At 42.6% G+C, this 19,800-nt stretch overlaps 1 protein-coding gene across 1 annotated transcript in view; it reads right to left on the bottom strand.

The window, feature by feature from the left end:
• The window catches only part of SPMIP4 (sperm microtubule inner protein 4), a 56,393-nt gene that overhangs the window by 22,282 nt on the left and 14,311 nt on the right, over window positions 1-19,800 (bottom strand). The window contains exons 2-5 of the mRNA XM_075828653.1: window positions 14,938-15,117; window positions 9,145-9,216; window positions 4,012-4,041; window positions 3,755-3,930 (exon numbers count right to left, since the gene is read on the bottom strand). Coding sequence (XP_075684768.1) covers window positions 3,755-3,930; window positions 4,012-4,041; window positions 9,145-9,216; window positions 14,938-15,117 — 458 coding nt within the window. The remainder of the gene's footprint in view (window positions 1-3,754; window positions 3,931-4,011; window positions 4,042-9,144; window positions 9,217-14,937; window positions 15,118-19,800) is intronic.

Here is a 19,800-nt window from a genome sequence, read left to right as displayed (position 1 = left end):
CCGTGCGAGGACTTATTTTTTGCGTAACGAACTGTAGTTTCGATCAGTACCATTTTTCGGTACATGCGACTTTTTGATCTCTTTTTATTCCATTTTTTGGGAGGTGAAGTGACCAAAGAATTGTGATTGTGGTTCGGTTTATTAATTATTTTTTTTACGGCGTTCACCGTGCGGGATAAATAATGAAATAATTTTGTAGTTCAGGCCGTTACGGACGCGGCGATACCAATTATGTATAGTTTATTTGTTTGTTTATATATTTTTATTAATAATAAAGGACTGATAAGGGAAAAGGGGGGATTTTTACTTTTAATACTTTTAAATCTTTTATTTTCTTATTTTTACACAACTTTTTTTAACTTTTTTTTTACTTTATTACTTTGTCCCACTAGGGAACTTGAGGGCAGGAGGCCCTGATCGCTATTCTAATACACTGCACTACATGCGTAGTGCAGTGTATTAGAACTGTCAGCTACTCACTGACAGCAAGCATAGTGGGTCCTGACGTTGTCAGGACCCACTAGGCTTCCGTCTATGGCATCGCCGGACGCCATTGTTTGGTGTCCGGTTGCCATAGTCACCATCGCCGGCCGCTATCGCGTAGCAGGCCGGCGATGGCAGCTTAACCCCTAAAAAGCCGCGATCTCTATAGAACGCGGCTTTTAAGGGGTTAATCAGCGGGGACACAGCGATCGGTCCCCGCTGTAGGAGCTGTGACAGCTGCTGAACAAGACAGCAGCGTCACAGCTCCTGTATGTGTCGGGAGGACGGCCGAAACGGCCGTTACTCCCGAGACGTACTATTACGGCATGGAGCGCGAACGATACAGCTGCCATGACGTAATAGTACGTCAAGGAGCGGGAAGGGGTTAAGGCAGGGTCATTCCACCGAGAAGCTACGCACCACTTCCTAAAGTCAGAGCAATACTCCTCAACAGGTCTCTTACCCTGACGTAAGGTCACCAGCTGACTCTCGGCAAAGGCAGTCCTGTCAGTCTCGTCATAAATAAGTCCGAGAGCAGAAAAGAAACAATCAACGGAGGAAAGTTCAGGGGCGTCAGGAGCCAAGGAGAAGGCCCACTCTTGGGGCCCTTCCTGGAGCCGGGACATAATTATACCCACCCGCTGGCTCTCAGAACCTGAGGAATGAGGCTTTAAACGAAAGTAAAGCCTACAACTCTCCCGAAAGGAGAGAAAAGCCCTCCGGTCCCCTGAGAACCGGTCGGGCAACTTGAGGTGGGGTTCAAGAGGTGCGGTGAGGGGAACTACCAAGGTAGCATCAGGCTGGTTGACCCTCTGAGCCAGGGCCTGGACCTGTAGGGAGAGACCCTGCATTTGCTGAGCCAGGGTCTCACGGGGGTCCATAGTGGTGTCAGGGACCAGGGTAGACTAGGTATGGGCTTGTTATTATGTAATGACCGGGGGGTAGGGAAACGGACAAGTGAGCCCTAATCTACCCGCCACTCTGTCCCTGCCTACTTGCAACGAACCCGCCCGAGGCGACGGGGTACAACTGGGCGGCGGTCCCTGCACTCAGTAAATGCACGACAAACACGACAAACATACAAGGGAATACAAGCAAGGGAACTGGGCAGTTGCCCACGGCAACACCGTGAGCAACCAGAGTGGTGAACGAGCCGAGTCAAGCCAGGAGTGTGCGAGGTACCAAACGAAGAGCAGAAGAGTAGTCAGTAAGCCAGGGTCTGTATGGAGCAGGAACAAAATAGAAGGAGCTGTAGCTGGGCCAGGAAACCACACGTAAAAGAATAACAAGCAAGGAGGAATAGGAAATGCAGGTATAAATAGACAGAGGGCAGGAGCTAGCTGAGTCTGGCCAGGCTGCGATAGGCTCTCCCACTCCTAAGCCTGCCAGCCTGAGTGGTGGAAGCTGGAGTCAGTCTCAGGGATGTAGATTCAGGTGCTGACTGATTAATTAAGGGAGTTAACCCCGAAGCTGTGCCTGGCAGATCCTTTACATCCATAATATTTGTGCCAAAACTGAGAGCCGCACTGTAATACTGACCCACTCTGGCTGACTCAAGATGGCCATGTATTACACCATATATTCATCGGAGAGGGGACTTTACATATGCTGTCAATACATTTTTGGTATATTCCTCAGGTGCCAGCAACACCATAATTTTCTTCTGTTAGTTAGCAGGCACCTGTTCAGTGGGAGTGGTCCATAGAAGACACAATTGGGTAAGGGAGCAGGAAGGGTTATGCAAGTAGCTGCTGATAGCATGTTTACATGTGGCTACCTGTCATTCAGTGGAATATGGAAATATGGAGCTGATAAGTATACTGTTCTTTATGTAATGAAATCCAGATTCTCTGTGCTTTTCCTCCTTATCCATCTATAGGCAACAGTCCCATAGACTTGGAATTGAGTGACAGCATGCATGCTGGACTGCCGATCCATTCAAACTTCTCCTCACTGAGGTTGTGCAGTGAGGAGGAACGTGGGCCTCGATACCCCGATTCTAGTGATGATACATATGTCACATATTTCAGGATAAATGTCGTTTGTGTGAAAAATCTTTTAACCCCTTCCTAACATTTGATGTACTGGGAGAAGTGAATTATGTAGTGGATTCGCGAGCTGAGCCTGCTCCACACAGAGCGGATGTCAGCTGTATATTACGGCTGACACCTGGGTCTAATGGCTGTGATCGGAGATAACTCTGATCCTGGTCGTTTGACTGCTTAGATTCTGAGGACAATAGTGACCGCGATGTAATCATGGGGTACCACAGAGTTGTCATGGCAGCTGAGGCCCTAATGAACGTATGCCATGCTGGTCCTCCAAATGCACAATACACTGCAATATTACAGTGTCTTGTGCAAGCAATTTAACGATTGCATGTTTAAGCCCCCCTAGTGGGTCTAAAAAATCTGTCAAAGATCCGGCCAAGAATACCGGAAACAATAGCACAGCATGCAGTATGCAGCATGCGCTATAGTGTCTGGTAAAACCACAGACACCCCTCTATTCAATGTGTTCCATCATGTGCCGGTGGTGTCCGTCAGGCATTAGAACCGGTGTTTCCGTTTTTTTTTGTTCTGCTCCTGTGAACGAGGCCTAATAAAGTTTTTAAGAATATATTAAAAAAATATAGTAAAAGTTAAATAAAAAAATGAAAACAGACATCATGTCTGCTGTCTCCCTGAACTCATTTCTTAAATGTAGGGAAATGTGTCTTTTGGAAACTCACCATCTTCCCTAGGCTTTGTGCTACTGTTTCCTGTTCCCGGGATACATAAAACCATCCAGTTTACTGATATTTCAAATATGGAAACTGCTCTGCTTCACACTTCACCCCATGTACACGAATGTATTTTTGCGGCCGCAATACACCCGCAAATCTGTGGGTGAATTGCGGCCCCATTAATTTCAATGGGCCCATGCACACGACCGTGGTTTCCATGGTCCGTGCATCGCCCAGGAGCCTGGACAGCAAAAAGATAGGACATGTCTTATTACGGCCGTATTTTGTGGTCCAGGCTCACAGAAATGAATGTAAACGACCCGCGAGCTGCAAATCACGGCCGTGCACACCACTACGGTCGTGTGCATGAGGCCTAAATCTCCCAAATAATTTAAGCATCTAATACCCTGAATTTTAAATTACTTTAAAAATGTTTTAAGCAGGTCTGAAAATAACAGAAGTGGTTGCTATGGGCAACACCTCCAATTCTTGTTTGCACTTTTCATACATGACATGCAATGTTTTTCCAGAAACAATAAGACTTACCTTTAGTTTTGCGTAGGATAACGGTGGGGTAACCGCTTGCAGGTGTTTGTGGATGCAGTGGAGTAGGACAACGTGAAGGTTCATCTGATGGTGTGAAACTGGGGAACACTGCAAATTTGGATATGTGGGAATGATATGGATGTTCTGCTGGGAAGTTCTCACAGATTTGTTTGTCACTGTAAAACATAAAATAAGCTCAGTTCTCAATATAATTTTGCAGCACTTACGAGGTTGGTTTACATTATATTGTTGCTTACCTAATAGAAGCAGCTGGTGGTTTTGGATACCTAGAGAAATAAAATAGGTTAATATTGTATGATTTTCTACCTTTGTACATAGAGGCCTGTAAGGGTCCTTTTGCATTGGCCAATTATCGGGCAAACGAGCGTTCACAGAACGCTCGTTCCCGATAATTGCCCTGTGTAAACAGGACAACAATCAGCCGATGAACGGGAAAACGCCTAAACTATTATCGTAGTCGGAAGCACAGCTCGCGCTGCCGACATGATAAAAATGTATGTGAATGAGGCTTTTCTGCTCCAAGATCATCCTGAAAATACGGAGTCTGCCTTTCTAAGGCTTTGTTCACATCTGCGTTGGGGTCCTGTTCTGACATTCCGTCGGAGCTTTCCGTCAGATCGGGACCCTGAACAGACACAAACTGACACAGACGGAAACCAGAGGTTTCTGTTTCCATCACCATTGATTTCAATGGTGACGGATCCAGTGCCCATGGTTTCCGTTTGTCTCTGTTGACTACGCTATTGCTTCCAGCAATGGGCATCGGATCCGTCACCATTGAAAATGGTGATGGAAACGGAAACCTCTGGTTTCCGTCTGTGTTGAGCCTGAACAAAGCCTAACAAATTTAAAACATAGCAGATATTATAGTTTTATTATTAATTGAAATGATAGATAGTTATAAGGTTTATACAAAATCCTTTTCATATTTGTTAGTACCAGAAAATGATTGACTGTACGTATTACATTACTGTTGGGTGTCTGTCATTTGTAAAGCTTTACTCTGATATTCATTTCATAGAAAGCCCAATAAGTACTTATTTGTAGTGTGGCAGGAAACCTACGCAAGCTTCAGGACAACATTCTGTATGTGGATTAGAGAATGTCTACAGACGTTCTATATGTGAATAAACTATTTATATATTGGTTAGCTATTGTCCATTAATCGTTTACAAAATATACAGGAATATAATATCATTGAACTGCTACAGGTGTAAATGGCAACATCCTATGTCTTGCTGTAAAAATGCTTTTTGCTTTGTGACATGTGCGTTTCCTATTTAGGTTTAACCCTGTTGCGTCACTTTTATTTCTTTTAGAAAGGATGACAAGTTCACTTGTATACCTATATGTATATACTTTAAAAAATTTTACTTTTTAAAGTGATATTCCACCTTTGAGCTACAAATAAAAATATATTTGGAATGGCTTAAAACGGTTGCCCATTTCTGGGATTATGGAGTAATGGGTGCTATTAGTGCTATGAGTGTGTCCAAAATTGAAAACCATGCACTTTAAAACAGTGATTCCAGTAATAACATAGTATTTAGGAATTGCTATTTAAAAACAACAAACTTTTTTCCATATTGGAATATGTAGTTTTAAAACATGGATCAAATAAAATATGAAACCGACATTAGGAAACTTGAAATATATAAAACTGTATAATAGCTACCATATCTCTTACGGGTCAAATCATCATGGGTTTGACTACAGCCATAGTTGCCTTAGTAGTTGCTATGAGGCCCAGAGGCTAAACAACAGGTGAAGCCGCCACACAGTCAGAGAGTTACTTGGGGAAATTTTTCCTGCCTGCAGTCACCACGAATAGGAGCGCCTCACTGTTTTATACAGTAGTATTGGGTTTAATATAGTGCTCTACAGGAGTGGTTGTAGACATCCAGAAATTTGCGACTTTTGATGTATTTGCTATTATTCTATGCAAGAACACCGATGTAGAAAAGTTTATAAATGTGTTTATTTTGATTGGGCTTGGTATACTGCAAGTAGTGCCAACAATAGGACATTCCGGACCAAAGACAGTGACAAGGCGTTAGATAGGAGTCAGAGAATACATTCAGAAAATATTTCTCTGTATGTGTGAACTGTATATATTTGTAATGATTGTACTGAAAATTTTGTACAGCCAATTAAACACAATTAATAGTATAATATGATTGATATTCAGGGCATGTGCCCTCTAAATTTGCACATCCTCATTGACATATAAAGTGGAGACTAGGAGAGACGGTGGTCCAACTTTGACATACAGAGATGTATGTCTAATGAATATCAATTGTGTGAGTTCTACCTATGTAAGTGTTATATATATATATATATATATATATATATATATATATATATTATTCAAAAAATAGGCAGCTCTCCGTAGTAAATGTGAAAAAAGGTGGGTACTTTTATTGCCCCCTGTGCAACGTTTCAGCTCTGTCCTCTAGAGCCTTTCTCAAGCAACTAACGTGATACAATCCAGGTATATAACATAGTGTCAATCAGCAAACAGAGTTAAGTACAATCAGGTAAAAAGTGCATAACATCATTATAAAAACAATGTATAAAACATACAGGACAAAGTGATATGCAAATTGTAAACACATAGTGTCGAAGTAATTGAAAAAGTATTTCTGTGAAGGAAGAAAGGCTTTATCAAATGCGGTGTAAACCAATGCAACACATATCAATTTGCGAGAAAAAGTACAACTTAAAGTCTTCTGGTGGCAAAACATACAGACTAGATGTGTTTATTAATTGGAAGACTCTCCATGTGATCTATGCCATAACATGTAATTTCTGCAATCGCATCTATGTAAGATGTACTATCCGCAAACTCAAAACACGTATAGCAGAACATATCTCAGATACCAACAAAAATGCTACAAATGTATCAGGTGCGGCCAAACACTTCTTAGAAGTTCAGAATGGAAACAAATATTATTTATGTTTGTATGGCACAGATCCAGTAAAAAAAACAAAAAAACACTAGGGGAGAAGATTGAAGGAGACACCTCCTTAACAGGGTGGCGTTCTGGATAGTGCAGCTGGAAAGTAGATTTCCAAAAGGCATGAATTGGAGAAGCGATCTATTATATATTTATTGAAGGTTATATTTGATATAATATTACAAGTGTACAAAGACTTTGCAAGCACATCAGTTATTGTATTATGAATGTATACAGATACAGGTTATAAAAAGCGCTCAGGATTGTCTAAAATATTGCAGGATTCCTTACTGATGTAGGTTATGACTAAGAAACAGTTGTGTTCGAAACACGTAAGCATCATGAAACCATACCTGTGCTTCATCTTTACATTTTAATGAGTTGCCAATAAAGTATTCTATTTTGATAAGGTGGTGCTAGATTAAATTTTTTCCCTTTACCTATACGGTTTGCTTTTGGGAGCCCACAAATGTATTTCCATGCACTCCAAAGCCTGAAGGACTACAACGCCAACAAGGGAAGCGTGGTGAGCCTGTTTGCATTTTTTCTCTTTTTCTATAACAACACAAATAGCTCAACAAGGAGAGCAACTGCCTGTGACACAGTAGTTTCCAGGCTCAAATCCTGGCAAGCTGGGAGAAAGAAAATGTCATGAGGACTGATGAAGTTTATGTAAGTTTACTTCTTTGTTTTTATGCAGAATGTGCTCTCTTTTTTGTTTTCTTGGGAAAGGTACATCAGAAAAAAAAACTGCCAAAAGACATTAGATTTTTTGGGGCAGAACATGGCTACTACACAGTATGGACATAGTAAGGTAGAAAAACAAAAACCCACAAATATTTTATATGTCAATTGGATCAACCAGGATTTGGGTCCATTTAAAAACATATCTGTTATAGATGTCATGGCATGACACTAGCGGGAACAGGGCCTTATTGGGCATTTTGGGGGCGACCGCTATCGACTAAGGAGGAAATACTGTACTCGTTATAGTGTTAGTGGGCTTCAAAACTTCTGGACAACAAGGAACGCTAAATCCGGGAAGAGTGTAGAAGAAGATGACTGCACATCTCGGACATTAAAGGGGTTGTTCAGGCAGGGGGCGTTTTTTCATACTGATGACCAATCCACAGGAAAGGTCATCAGTATATAATCGGTGGGGGTCCGACACCCAGACCCCGCACGATCAGCTGTTCCTGCTGCCTCCGGGCACCGTAAGTTGTGCAGTGGTGGGTCACGGAAGCAGACTGTTCTGGTCACAGTATAGCGGCCGTGCTGGAGTACTGCAGCTTTGCTCCTATTCAAGTGAAATGGATAGGTCCATCAGTTTGAAAAACTTCCCCTGCCTAGAAGGTGTTTTTAAAGTGGATTTATGGTCAAACCCTAAGGGATTTTCCCATGAAATACATTTATGGCACACTGTCTGATCATTGGAGGTCTATAATTGTCTGATCATTGGGGGTCTATCCACTGGGTAGGCCTCCTATCCTGACAATAGTGATGTCCGGTTCCCATCCCCAGTGGAGGAAGGACCATTCTCATGTGGTCACTCTCCATAAATGTCTATCGGAGATATGGAAATATCTTTTAGTGTGTTTTTGTATCTCCCATAGACTATAATGTATGGTAAATAAATCATGTTTAAATTAAATTACTAAAGTTCTTTCTAAGCCGTGACATGGAGATGTGAGGAATTGGAAACAGAAGTTTGAACATGAAAACAAGCATAGATAGAATTCCACACACAGTGAGCTGAAGAAAATATACCGCCTGGCAGTGCTTATTACTGTATATAGCAGCCTCCCAACCAAAAAACATTACACGTTGTCACGCCAATACCACTCTGCAAAGACCACATGTGAATATGTGTTTCTTTTTTATACTTAGTACAACTGCCTCTGCATATATGTGGCAGTGCAGACTTGCATTTTCCCCCATTATTGTCAATGGGAAAACACAAAAGCACAATGGATAGATAGTGCAAGCTGCAAAAAGTGCAGTTGCAAGTAAATTAAACTCAAAGCCTTAATAATAATAAGAAACACAATAATACACAAAGAGTGAACAAGGCCTTAGGGCTACTTTAGGCTACATTCAGGTGAACATAGCTAACCTCGGATGTGAAAAACTGCAGTTTTTCACGTCCGAGGTGCACCCGTGTGGGACGTGTTGTCACGGATCCACCATAGACTAGAGTCTATGAAGGAATCCGTGACCCGCAGTAAAATAGGACATGTCTTATTTTTTCACGGACCCTTCACACGCTCCGTTGAAACAACGGTCGTGTGAACGGCCCCATTGAAATACATGAGTCCGTGTGACGGTCGTCACACGGACGAGATACACGCTCGTCTGAATGAGCACCTAACTTGTACAAGAAATACATTTATATCAATGGATCAAGATACTCACAGGTCATCGCTCACACGGACAGCACTTTTTTTCAGTTTAGTCAGGTTATAGTTCTGCTGTATTGGTAACCCCCTGGGCAGCAATAAAAAAATTACAATTAGCATGCAAGCCAAATGCAATCAAATAATTGTAACATAATATATGCTACTGCCATTCTGTTTTCTCTGCTAAGTCCTCTTGCTTCCAATCTTTGTGATTCTGGTTTATCAGGCTGTGCTGGAAATAAAAGCGGGACTATCGTGCTGCCAATAACGAAACTCTTCACTGCAAAGTCAGACAATTGTCACAGCTAAAATCATCCTAAATGAATAGTCGAGCTAAAATCATCCTAAATGAATAGTCAAGCTAAAATCATCCTAAATGAATAGTCGAGCTAAAATCATCCTAAATGAATAGTCGAGCTAAAATCATCCTAAATGAATAGTCGAGCACTACTCTCATGACTAACAGACTAGTTACTTGTAGCTTCATTTGTCTAACAGCATATTATTTTAAACATTAGGATACTTACACATCTTATTTCTAGAAGTTCTTGAGAAAGAAGAAAACTGTCTCTCTAGTGCCACCTATAGGGGACTACCCTATAAGTCAATGTCTGAGCCTTGAAACATGACTCAAATTAATAGCCAAACCATAGGCACCCCATGTGCAGACAGCCCTGTTTTGGAATTATTGTTCCTCATCAGTACAGAGTAGGGTTCTGATTGAATGAGATGCCTTGACACAGGTCTTGGAAGGTACTGATTGTCCTTGTAGAGATCCAGCTGGTAGGGAATCTTAAGGCCCATCTTTTCCTTTTCCCCAGATGGTAGACATTTTTTTCCTGGACCAGAATGATTGCTATTTTTAAATCATGATTTTATATTAATAGGATTTTATTTTCTTTAATTGTTGTGATTTATTGGGTATTATCTATTTTTTTTTTTGTCCATTCACCAATTTACTCTCCTCTACTGTATATATTATATATAAGAGAACACCAAAATATACATATATTGCTTATGTGAACCCATTTTGTTGCGTTTGGAGTGCCGATATATTTATTTTATTTTTCTATTTGATTACTACTATTTCCTTCGGACATAGGAAATTACCAGCGATCGTCCCCACAACCAGTACAACGCAAATAGTGAACTACCCTCCAATTTCTTGCTTGTCTTAATTCTAAAACAGTGCTGTCTACAGATGTGTGTCTCTGGTTTGGCTATTTACCCCAGTCATGTATCAAGGCTCTATAAAGGGTCTGACATTGACTTATAGAGTAGTCACCTATAGGTGGCACTAGAGCTACAGTTTTCTGCCTTCTGGAGGAGAGCTCTTTTGCATATTTTTTTCCAGGGAGCATCTCCACCAGCTGGTTCTCCGCAAGAAAAATCAGTCTCTTCCAAGAGTTATTTCTAAAAGTAATATTCATGTAATGTAGTGAGAGTAAATCTATTATTAGTTATTTTTTACGAGAATGCTCTTTAAAAAAGATCTATAAAATGTTTTCCTAATATTTGCTGTGATGTGTAGCTACAAAATTTAGGCAATATAGTCCTATATATGCTGTGTAGTATAAGTAGTGTAACCTGAAGCTAGAGGAAGCCGGCAGAAAAGAATGAAAGAGGAAACTGGCACATTATTAGCACAGAAGAGACAACGTCTCTGGGTTCTAGGGCCATAGACGGCTCTTGAACTAGAAATAGAATTTACAACCAATCCCATGACTTGAGCTTCACATTATCTTATACGTGAGAATGTGTACAAAGTGTATTTAGACTCAGCATTTTTTTTAATTAGATGCAAACAGCTGCATTATAGTGAAAACAGCATTGAATGGAGGAATATAAGGGCTTGTCCACACGTAACGGATTTACTGCAGAAAATTTCTGCAGCAATTGCGTTGAAAAGTAGCAGACTTTCCGCTGCGGCAAAAATGCACCATTTCCTGCGTTTTTGACTGCAGAAAATGTTGCGTATTTTGCTGCGTTTTTCACAATGTTAGGAGACGGTAACATCTACTGTGAAAAACGCAGCAATTCTGGCCACTTTCCGCAGCAGGAATTGACGTGCTCCGGTCCGAAAAATACGCACCACAGGTCAATTTCTGCTCTGAATTTTTACGCAGCGTCTGGATGAGAGTTGTTAAATCTCACCCACTTTGCTGCTACTGTATTGTGCTGCGTATTTTCCGTCCGCAATTCCAGACAGCAATTATAAAGCTTTCTTTCATACTTCTCATTCCTCAGGATGCATACATAATATTAAATAGCAACATGCTGCCAACCTTTGTAAAAGAAAAAAACTTTAGAAAATTAAGAATTTAGAATTTAAAGATGTAACAAATGCTTTTTATGTTAAACTTATCTCACTATTTCTGGATTATTGGGTAGGATTTATGGAAAACTGGTATATACACAGCAATATTTGTATTATTTTGTGTGGTAGAATTCATTGTGTAGTTGCAGTTGCTAAGCAGAATTTTGTCCCGATGCTCACTATTACTAGCTGCTACCTAGTGGCATCTAGTGGCAGTATATGAAAATAGCAACTGTGATCAAATTTTAAGGTAATTGAAGTGAATGTAAGTGAGAAATACTGACCTCCAGTGGTCATATGTGAAATTTTCATTTACAGACTTGGGAAATGTAGTCATGTTATACATTTTTTTTATGGGAGTAGAATAAAGATGTCATCTTTTGAGAGACTTTTTATGGTACAGAAACTGGTATGTTACAATATTCACAAGATTCATTTTTTCTCCCCATTTACTTACACCGTTCAGCCACAACATTGAAACCACCTGCCTAATATTGTGTAGGTCCCCCCTGTGCAATACAGCTCTGACCCGTTGAGGCATGGACTCCACAAGACCTCTGAAGGTGTCCTGTGGTATCTGGCATCAAGACCTTAGCAGCAGATCCTTTAAAGAGGCTCTGTCACCAGATTTTGCAACCCCTATCTGCTATTGCAGCAGATCGGCGCTGCAATGTAGATTACAGTAACGTTTTTATTTTTAAAAAACGAGCATTTTTGGCCAAGTTATGACCATTTTTGTATTTATGCAAATGAGGCTTGCAAAAGTACAACTGGGCGTGTTGAAAAGTAAAAGTACAACTGGGCGTGTATTATGTGCGTACATCGGGGCGTGTTTACTACTTTTACTAGCTGGGCACGCTGTGTGTCTGCACTGCCAGAAGCTGGGCGTTCTGAAGAGAAGTGGATGATACTTCTCGTCAGAACGCCCAGCTAGTAAAAGTAGTAAACACGCCCCGATGTACGCACATAATACACGCCCACTTGGACTTTTACTTTAAACACGCCCAGTTGTACTTTTGCAAGCCTCATTTGCATAAATACAAAAATGGTCATAACTTGGCCAAAAATGCTCGTTTTTAAAAAATAAAAACGTTACTGTAATCTACATTGCAGCGCCGATCTGCTGCAATAGCAGATAGGGGTTGCAAAATCTGGTGACAGAGCCTCTTTAAGTTGTGAGGTGGGGCCCCCATGCATCAGACTTATTTTCCCAGCACACCCCACAGATGCTCGATCGAATTAAGATCTGGGGAACTTGTCGGCCAACTCAACATCTTGAACTTTTTGTCTTGTTCCATAAACCATTCCTCAATAATTTTATCCTGCTGAAATTGGCCACTGTCATTAGGGAATACCGTTGCCATGAAGGGGTGTAACTTGGTCTACAGCAATGTTTAGGTAGGTAGCACGTAACATCCACATGCCAGGACCCAAGTTTTTTCCAGCAGAACATTGCCTAAAGCAGGCGTAGGCAACCTGTTTTGTATGGTGTGCCGATAAAAAAAAAAATCAATGATGAAGTACTTAGTGTGCTGTGCAAACATACAAGTCATATAAGACAAACTGTTACAACGTATGTTTCAAAGCCAATTAATCAGTTAATTAAACTTACATTCATTTATTTGCAAAGATGATCCATCTGTGGGGCATACACGGCTACTGAACACCAGCTAGAGGGAACTGCACACAGGAGGACCCGCGGCTGCTGAACACCAGCTAGAGGGAACTGCAGACAGGAGGAACCGCGGCTACTGAACACCAGCTAGAGGGAACTGCAGACAGGAGGAACCGCGGCTACTGAACACCAGCTAGAGGGAACTGCAGACAGGAGGAACCGCGGCTACTGAACACCAGCTAGAGGGAACTGCAGACAGGAGGAACCGCGGCTACTGAACACCAGCTAGAGGGAACTGCACACAGGAGGACCCGCGGCTACTGAACACCAGCTAGAGGGAACTGCAGACAGGAGGAACCACGGCTACTGAACACCAGCTAGAGGGAACTGCACACAGGAGGAACCACGGCTACTGAACACCAGCTAGAGGGAACTGCACACAGGAGGACCCGCGGCTGCTGAACACCAGCTGGGGGGTATTGCACAGGAGAGGAAGCGACTACTTAACACCAGCTTGGGAGAAGTGTTCACAACGGAGAGACCACGGTTACTGAAAACCAGCATGGGGGGGGGGGGGGTGCACATAGGACGAGAGAGCTGCCCACTTTTGCTATCTTTTTCTTATACAGAGCGGTTACTGAACTCCGTCCTTGCAGTGCTGATCACCAGGAGAGAGCAGTCCTGCATTATGTGAACACTATGGCAAGTGTTCAGCAGTGACAAACACACTGCTCTCTCACCTAATGATCAGTGCCACCAAGTACATAATGAAGTGCCACTCTCTCTCCCTGTGTTCAACACCGCCAAGCATACAATGGTGAGGGAAGTATGCCAGCAAAACATGCCCCACGTGCCGGTTGTGGCACTGGTGCTGACCTCTAGAGCATTACACTGCCTCCACCGGCTTGCCTTCCCATAGTGCATCCTGGTGGCATCTTTTCCGCCGCTAGCGACGCACATGCACCCGGCCATCCACATGATGTAAAAGAAAACGGAATTCATGAGACCAGTCCATCTTTTTCCATTGCTCCATGGTCCAGTTCAGATGCTCACATGTCCATTGGTGGTACTTTCGGCAGTGGACAGGGGTCAGCATGGGCACTCTGACCAGTCTGTGGCTACGCGGCCCCAAACGCAGCAAGCTGTGATGCATTGTGTGTTCTGACACCTTTGTATAATAGTCAGCGTAACTTCTTAAGCAATTTGTACTACAGTAGCTTTTCTGTGGGATCAGATCAGACGGACTAGCCTTTGCTTCTCATTTGCATCAATGAGCTTTGGGACCCATGACCGTGTTGCCGGGTCACCCGTTGTTCTTCCATGGACCACTTCTGTCAGGTACTAACCACTTCTGATTGAACTGATTGTTGACTTGCTGCTAATGTATCCCAGCCCTTGACAGGTACCATTATAACCAGATAATCAATGGTATTCACTTCACCTGTTAAAGGTTTTATTCTTATGACTGAAATGAGCCCGTCAGGATTTTTTTCTTTTACTGGACAGAAAAATGAAGCAAATTACGCTATTCTTACTGTAATAAATAAACGGAAGTCTGGCAGAAGAGAACTAGTGAAAGTGTGAATAGAGCCACTTGGAGAAGCTTCATTCCTATAAAGTTTAATATGTGGCATGTTACTTGAATTCTTTTTCCATTTCATATAGTGCTGTTTCTTAAAAAAAAATAATCTTTTAGAACAGGGATAATTGCAGCCGCTAATTGTACGGATTAGTTGCAAAATATCTTAACCTGGAAATGAGAACATCCAGCACTTTCGAGACACTTAGAAACCACCGTTGTATGTCCTGAATATGATAATATGAGCTAAAATCGATTTCTAATAAAAGAAAATACTGAGTAAGCCGTGACAACATACCTGGGCCAGGGGTCTCCTCCATATCCAAAGTGTTTATGCCCTTTTGCCTCTTGTTGAGGAGGTTCTGTCTTTGGTCGATGGTCAGCAGGAAGGGACACAGTTCCAATTCCTCCATAGTCTCTTTCCCTGCCCCATGGAAGTCTCAGTATAACAGGAGTTGATGACAGATACTCATGATATCTTTATAATAGGAAGAAAAAAAAAATTTTTATGAACTTGGTTATATTTTAAAATATGTTGAAAATAAAGGATCAATGTGTGTAAAAAACGAAAGATTATGTTCATGTTGGAAATGGTTTCCCTGGTTTCTCTAAATATCATTGAGTTGCATTCCTTTGTTAGCCAATTTTTATGTGTTTTTTTATTTTTTAAATGCCATATGGCTTTATTCAGACGAACGGAAAAAACGTCCGTGCAACGCGCGTGATTTGCACGCGCAATGCACGGACCTATATTAGTCTATGGGGCCGTGCAGACATGTCCGTGATTTTTACTCAGCGTGAGTCCGCTGAAAAAAAGTCACGACATGTCCGTTCTTTGGGCGTTTTGCGCGAATCACGCACCCATTGAAGTCAATGGGTGCGTGAAAACCACGCATGCCGCACGGAAGCACTTCCGTGCGAACTGCGTGATTCGCGCAACAGCTGTCAAAAGGATGAATGAAAACAGAAAAGCACCACGTGCTTTTCTGTTTACAAACACCCAAACGGAGTGTCATTATGATGGCGGCTGCGCGAAAACCACGCAGCCGCGCATCATATGCTGCAGCCACACGGAGCTGTTAAGTGGCTTTTGCGCATGCAAAACGCCGAGTTTTTGCGTGCTCAAAAACGCCACGCTTGTGTTAACCCAGCCTAAGTCCAAGATTATTATGATAAGAGTTACTTAGGTTGACAAAAGGCATCATTAAGTTTAAAGAAATTCTGTCACTAGTTTAGTAATGCCCTATCGCCTAACTAATCTGAAAGGCGCTGTCACACTGATAATGCAAGTGAAAATTGTGTCCCAAAAAGTTAATATTTTTTAAAAGTTATGAGCTTTTTTTTCTAAATATGTAAATGAGGCTATACTAGACAAGTGGATGTCAGCAGCAGCGATTCTCCGGAGGTGGAGCTCTGACGCTATCAGCATGAAGCTGCTTCACACAGTGTGAGAGACTGAGGCTGGAGGGAAGGGGGGATCACTTCAAATAGCTATATCTCCGCCTGTGGACCACCTAGAACAGTGGTTCTGGTGGCATATGAAAGATGAGATTCTTTCATATGGCACCAGGATCGCAGTTCTAGCTGTGAAACAACCGGAGATATCACCAGTTAAAGACATAGTCGGGAATGGAAGCTGTATACTATATGATCACACTGCGTTGTTGGGCTGGGAAGAAAAGAACTGTATGCCGCTGACTGGACAGCGTCATACAGGAAATATTACGCCACCAAGCGCGAAAAGAATGAGTAACCTCCCATTTGACAAGTATAGCCAAATTAGCATATTTATAAAAATGCACATAACTTTGCAAATAATAAACTTTTTGAAAAATAAAATTACACTGTAGTTATCAGCATTATAGCGCCAATTAGATTAGTTAGGTGATAGGGAATTAATAAACTAGTGACAGATCCTCTTTAACTTTTTTCTTTTCAATAATTCATAATTTGTTGCAAAATGTGTTATAACTCTCAATACCATTTGTCATAAGTAAGCATCTAGCACTTTTTGGATTCTATCGTAGCATCTCTTATGGTGGGGCATTCCACAACTTGACTACTCTAACTGTAAAGAACCCTATCCTATATTGATATCTGAAACAACTTTGCATATAAGGAATGTCTCTTGGTCCTTGGACACTTCTTGGAATGACCAAATCATGCGTAAGTTCCTTGTATTGACCGTTTATCGACATGTTGACAATAATACAAAACACTTCTATCTGAAAATTGTCATTTTTATTTTTGGTCTAGTACCTGTCTCTTTAAGCGTCTCATATTAGCTTCCAGTTTTATTACATTTATAGACTTGGGCGGTCATGAGTTGTTAAATACGTTTGCTGTTTCTGAGAATCACTAATGTTCTAGCAACAGTTATGCAAACATACCTCTCCTACATATGGGAAATAGCATTCCAGCATAATGGAGTGTACAATAAAAGGGGCAGTCGGAAACTTTCATTAAAAATTAATAACTTAGTCCCACATCTCCATCACTTAAAAGGCACCACCTCCACCTTTTTTAAAGAGGCTCTGTCACCAGATTTTGCAACCCCTATCTCCTATTGCAGCAGATCGGCGCTGCAATGTAGATAAGAGTAACGTTTTGTTTTTTTAAAAACGAGCATTTTTGGCCAAGTTATGACCATTTTTATATTTATGCAAATGAGGCTTTCTAAAGTACAACTGGGCGTGTTTAACGTTAAAGTACAACTGGGCGTGTATTGTGTGTGTACATCTGGGCGTTTTTACTTCTTTTACTAGCTGGGCGTTGTGAATAGAAGTGTATGATGCTGACGAATCGGCATCATCCACTTCTCTTCACAATGCCCAGCTTCTGGCAGTGCACAGACACACAGCGTGTTCTCGAGAGATCACGCTGTGACGTCACTCACTTCCTGCTCCAGGTCCTGCATCATGTCGGACGAGCGAGGACACCTCGGCACGAGAGGTTTCAGTTGATTCTATGTAGCTACTTACCTGCAAACGCTGATGCTGCTGCAGAATCAACTGTAGCCTCTGGTGCCGATGTGTCCTCGCTCGTCCGACACGATGCAGGACCTGGGGCAGGAAGTGAGTGACGTCACAGCGTGATCTCTCGAGAACACGCTGTGTGTCTGTGCACTGCCAGAAGCTGGGCGTTGTGAAGAGAAGTGGATGATGCCGATTCGTCAGCATCATACACTTCTATTCACAACGCCCAGCTAGTAAAAGAAGTAAAAACGCCCAGATGTACATACACAATACACGCCCAGTTGTACTTTAACGTTAAACACGCCCAGTTGTACTTTAGAAATCCTCATTTGCATAAATATAAAAATGGTCATAACTTGGCCAAAAATGCTCGTTTTTAAAAAAAAAAGAAAAATGTTACTCTTATCTACATTGCAGCGCCGATCTGCTGCAATACGAGATAGGGGTTGCAAAATCTGGTGACAGAGCCTCTTTAAGCTTTTAACTATTTCACGTGGGAAAATTTTTACTGTTATAGACATTTTGCAGCCTAGATACTAATTTAAAAATGTTACTAATTTGAACAAGTACTTGATCTGTGGGTCAAAAATTTTACGTTTTGTTTGTACTATGTACAAATAAAATCACAAAAAGCCACCAAATTGTCATTCTAGTCATAGTTCCAACATTTTTTTATTCTCTTGAGAATGTAAGGGTATGTGCACACACACTAATTACGTCCGTAATTGACGGACGTATTTCGGCCGCAAGTCCCGGACCGAACACACTGCATGGAGCCGGGCTCCTAGCATCATACTTATGTACGATGCTAGGAGTTCCTGCCTCTCCGTGGAACTGCTGTCCCGTACTGAAAACATGATTACAGTACGGGACAGTTGTCCTGCAGCGAGGCAGGGACTCCTAGCATCGTACATAAGTATGATGCTAGGAGCCCGGCTCCCTGCACTGTGTTCGGTCCGGGACTTGCGGCCGAAATACGTCCGTCAATTACGGACGTAATTAGTGTGTGTGCACATACCCTAAGCTTGGAAAAAATGAGAAATTGGCAGGTTGGATTTTCCTGTCCAAATATGTTTTTCCCTGCCGATAAGTTGAGCCAAAGGTCATAGACTCTATAGACTGTATATGTTCATGGAGGATATACTTATTTTAGCATTTATTTAATACCATACAGACAGAGCATCTGTAACGGCAGGGGGTAGGGAGACGGACAAGTGAGCCCTAATCTACCCGCCACTCTGTCCCTGCCTACTTGCAACGACCCGCCCTAGGCGACGGGGTACAACTGGGCGGCGGTCCCTGCGCTCAGTAAGTGCACGACAAACACGACAAACATACAAGGAACACAAGCAAGGAAAAGGGGCCGTTGCCCACGGCAACACCGTGAGCAACCAGAGTGGTGAACGAGCCGAGTCAAGCCAGGAGTGTGCGAGGTACAAAACGAAAAGCAGAAGAGTAGTCGGTAAGCCAGGGTCGGTATGGAGCAGGATCAAAAATAGCAGGAGCTGTAGCTGGGCCAGGAACCACAAGGAAGGAAACCAAAGCAATAACAAGCACCGAGGGACAGGAAGTGCAGGCTTAAATAGACCGAGGGCGGGAGCTAGCTGAGTCTGGCCAGGTTACGATAGGCTCTCCCACTCCTAAGCCTGCCAGCCTGAATGGTGGAAGCAGGAGTCAGTCTCAGGGATGTATTCTCAGGTGCTGACTGATTAGTTCTGGGAGTTAACCCCGCAGTGCCTGGCAGATCCTTTACAGTACCCCCCCTTTTATGAGGGGCCACCGGACCCTTTCTAAGTGGACCTGGCTTACTGGGGAAACGCAGGTGGAACCTCCTGACCAATACCCCAGCGTGAACATCCCGGGCGGGTACCCAAGTCCTCTCCTCGGGCCCGTATCCTCTCCAATGGACCAGGTACTGGAGGGAGCCTTGGACCATCTTGCTGTCCACAATCCTGGCCACCTCGAATTCCACCCCCTCCGGGGTGAGGATGGGAACAGGAGGTCTCCTCGAGGGAGCCAAGGACGGGGAGCAGCGTTTGAGGAGGGAGGCATGAAACACGTCGTGTATCCGAAAAGACGGGGGTAACTCCAGCCGGAAGGAGACAGGATTGAGGACCTCAATGACCTTATACGGCCCAATAAACCGGGGAGCAAACTTCTTGGACGGAACCTTGAGACGCAAGTTC

The sequence above is a fragment of the Rhinoderma darwinii genome, chromosome 5, assembly GCF_050947455.1.
Source record: "Rhinoderma darwinii isolate aRhiDar2 chromosome 5, aRhiDar2.hap1, whole genome shotgun sequence".
NCBI lineage: Eukaryota > Metazoa > Chordata > Amphibia > Anura > Rhinodermatidae > Rhinoderma > Rhinoderma darwinii.
Note: the sequence above shows the minus strand (reverse complement) of the source record. Positions and strands in the feature narration are given on the sequence as shown.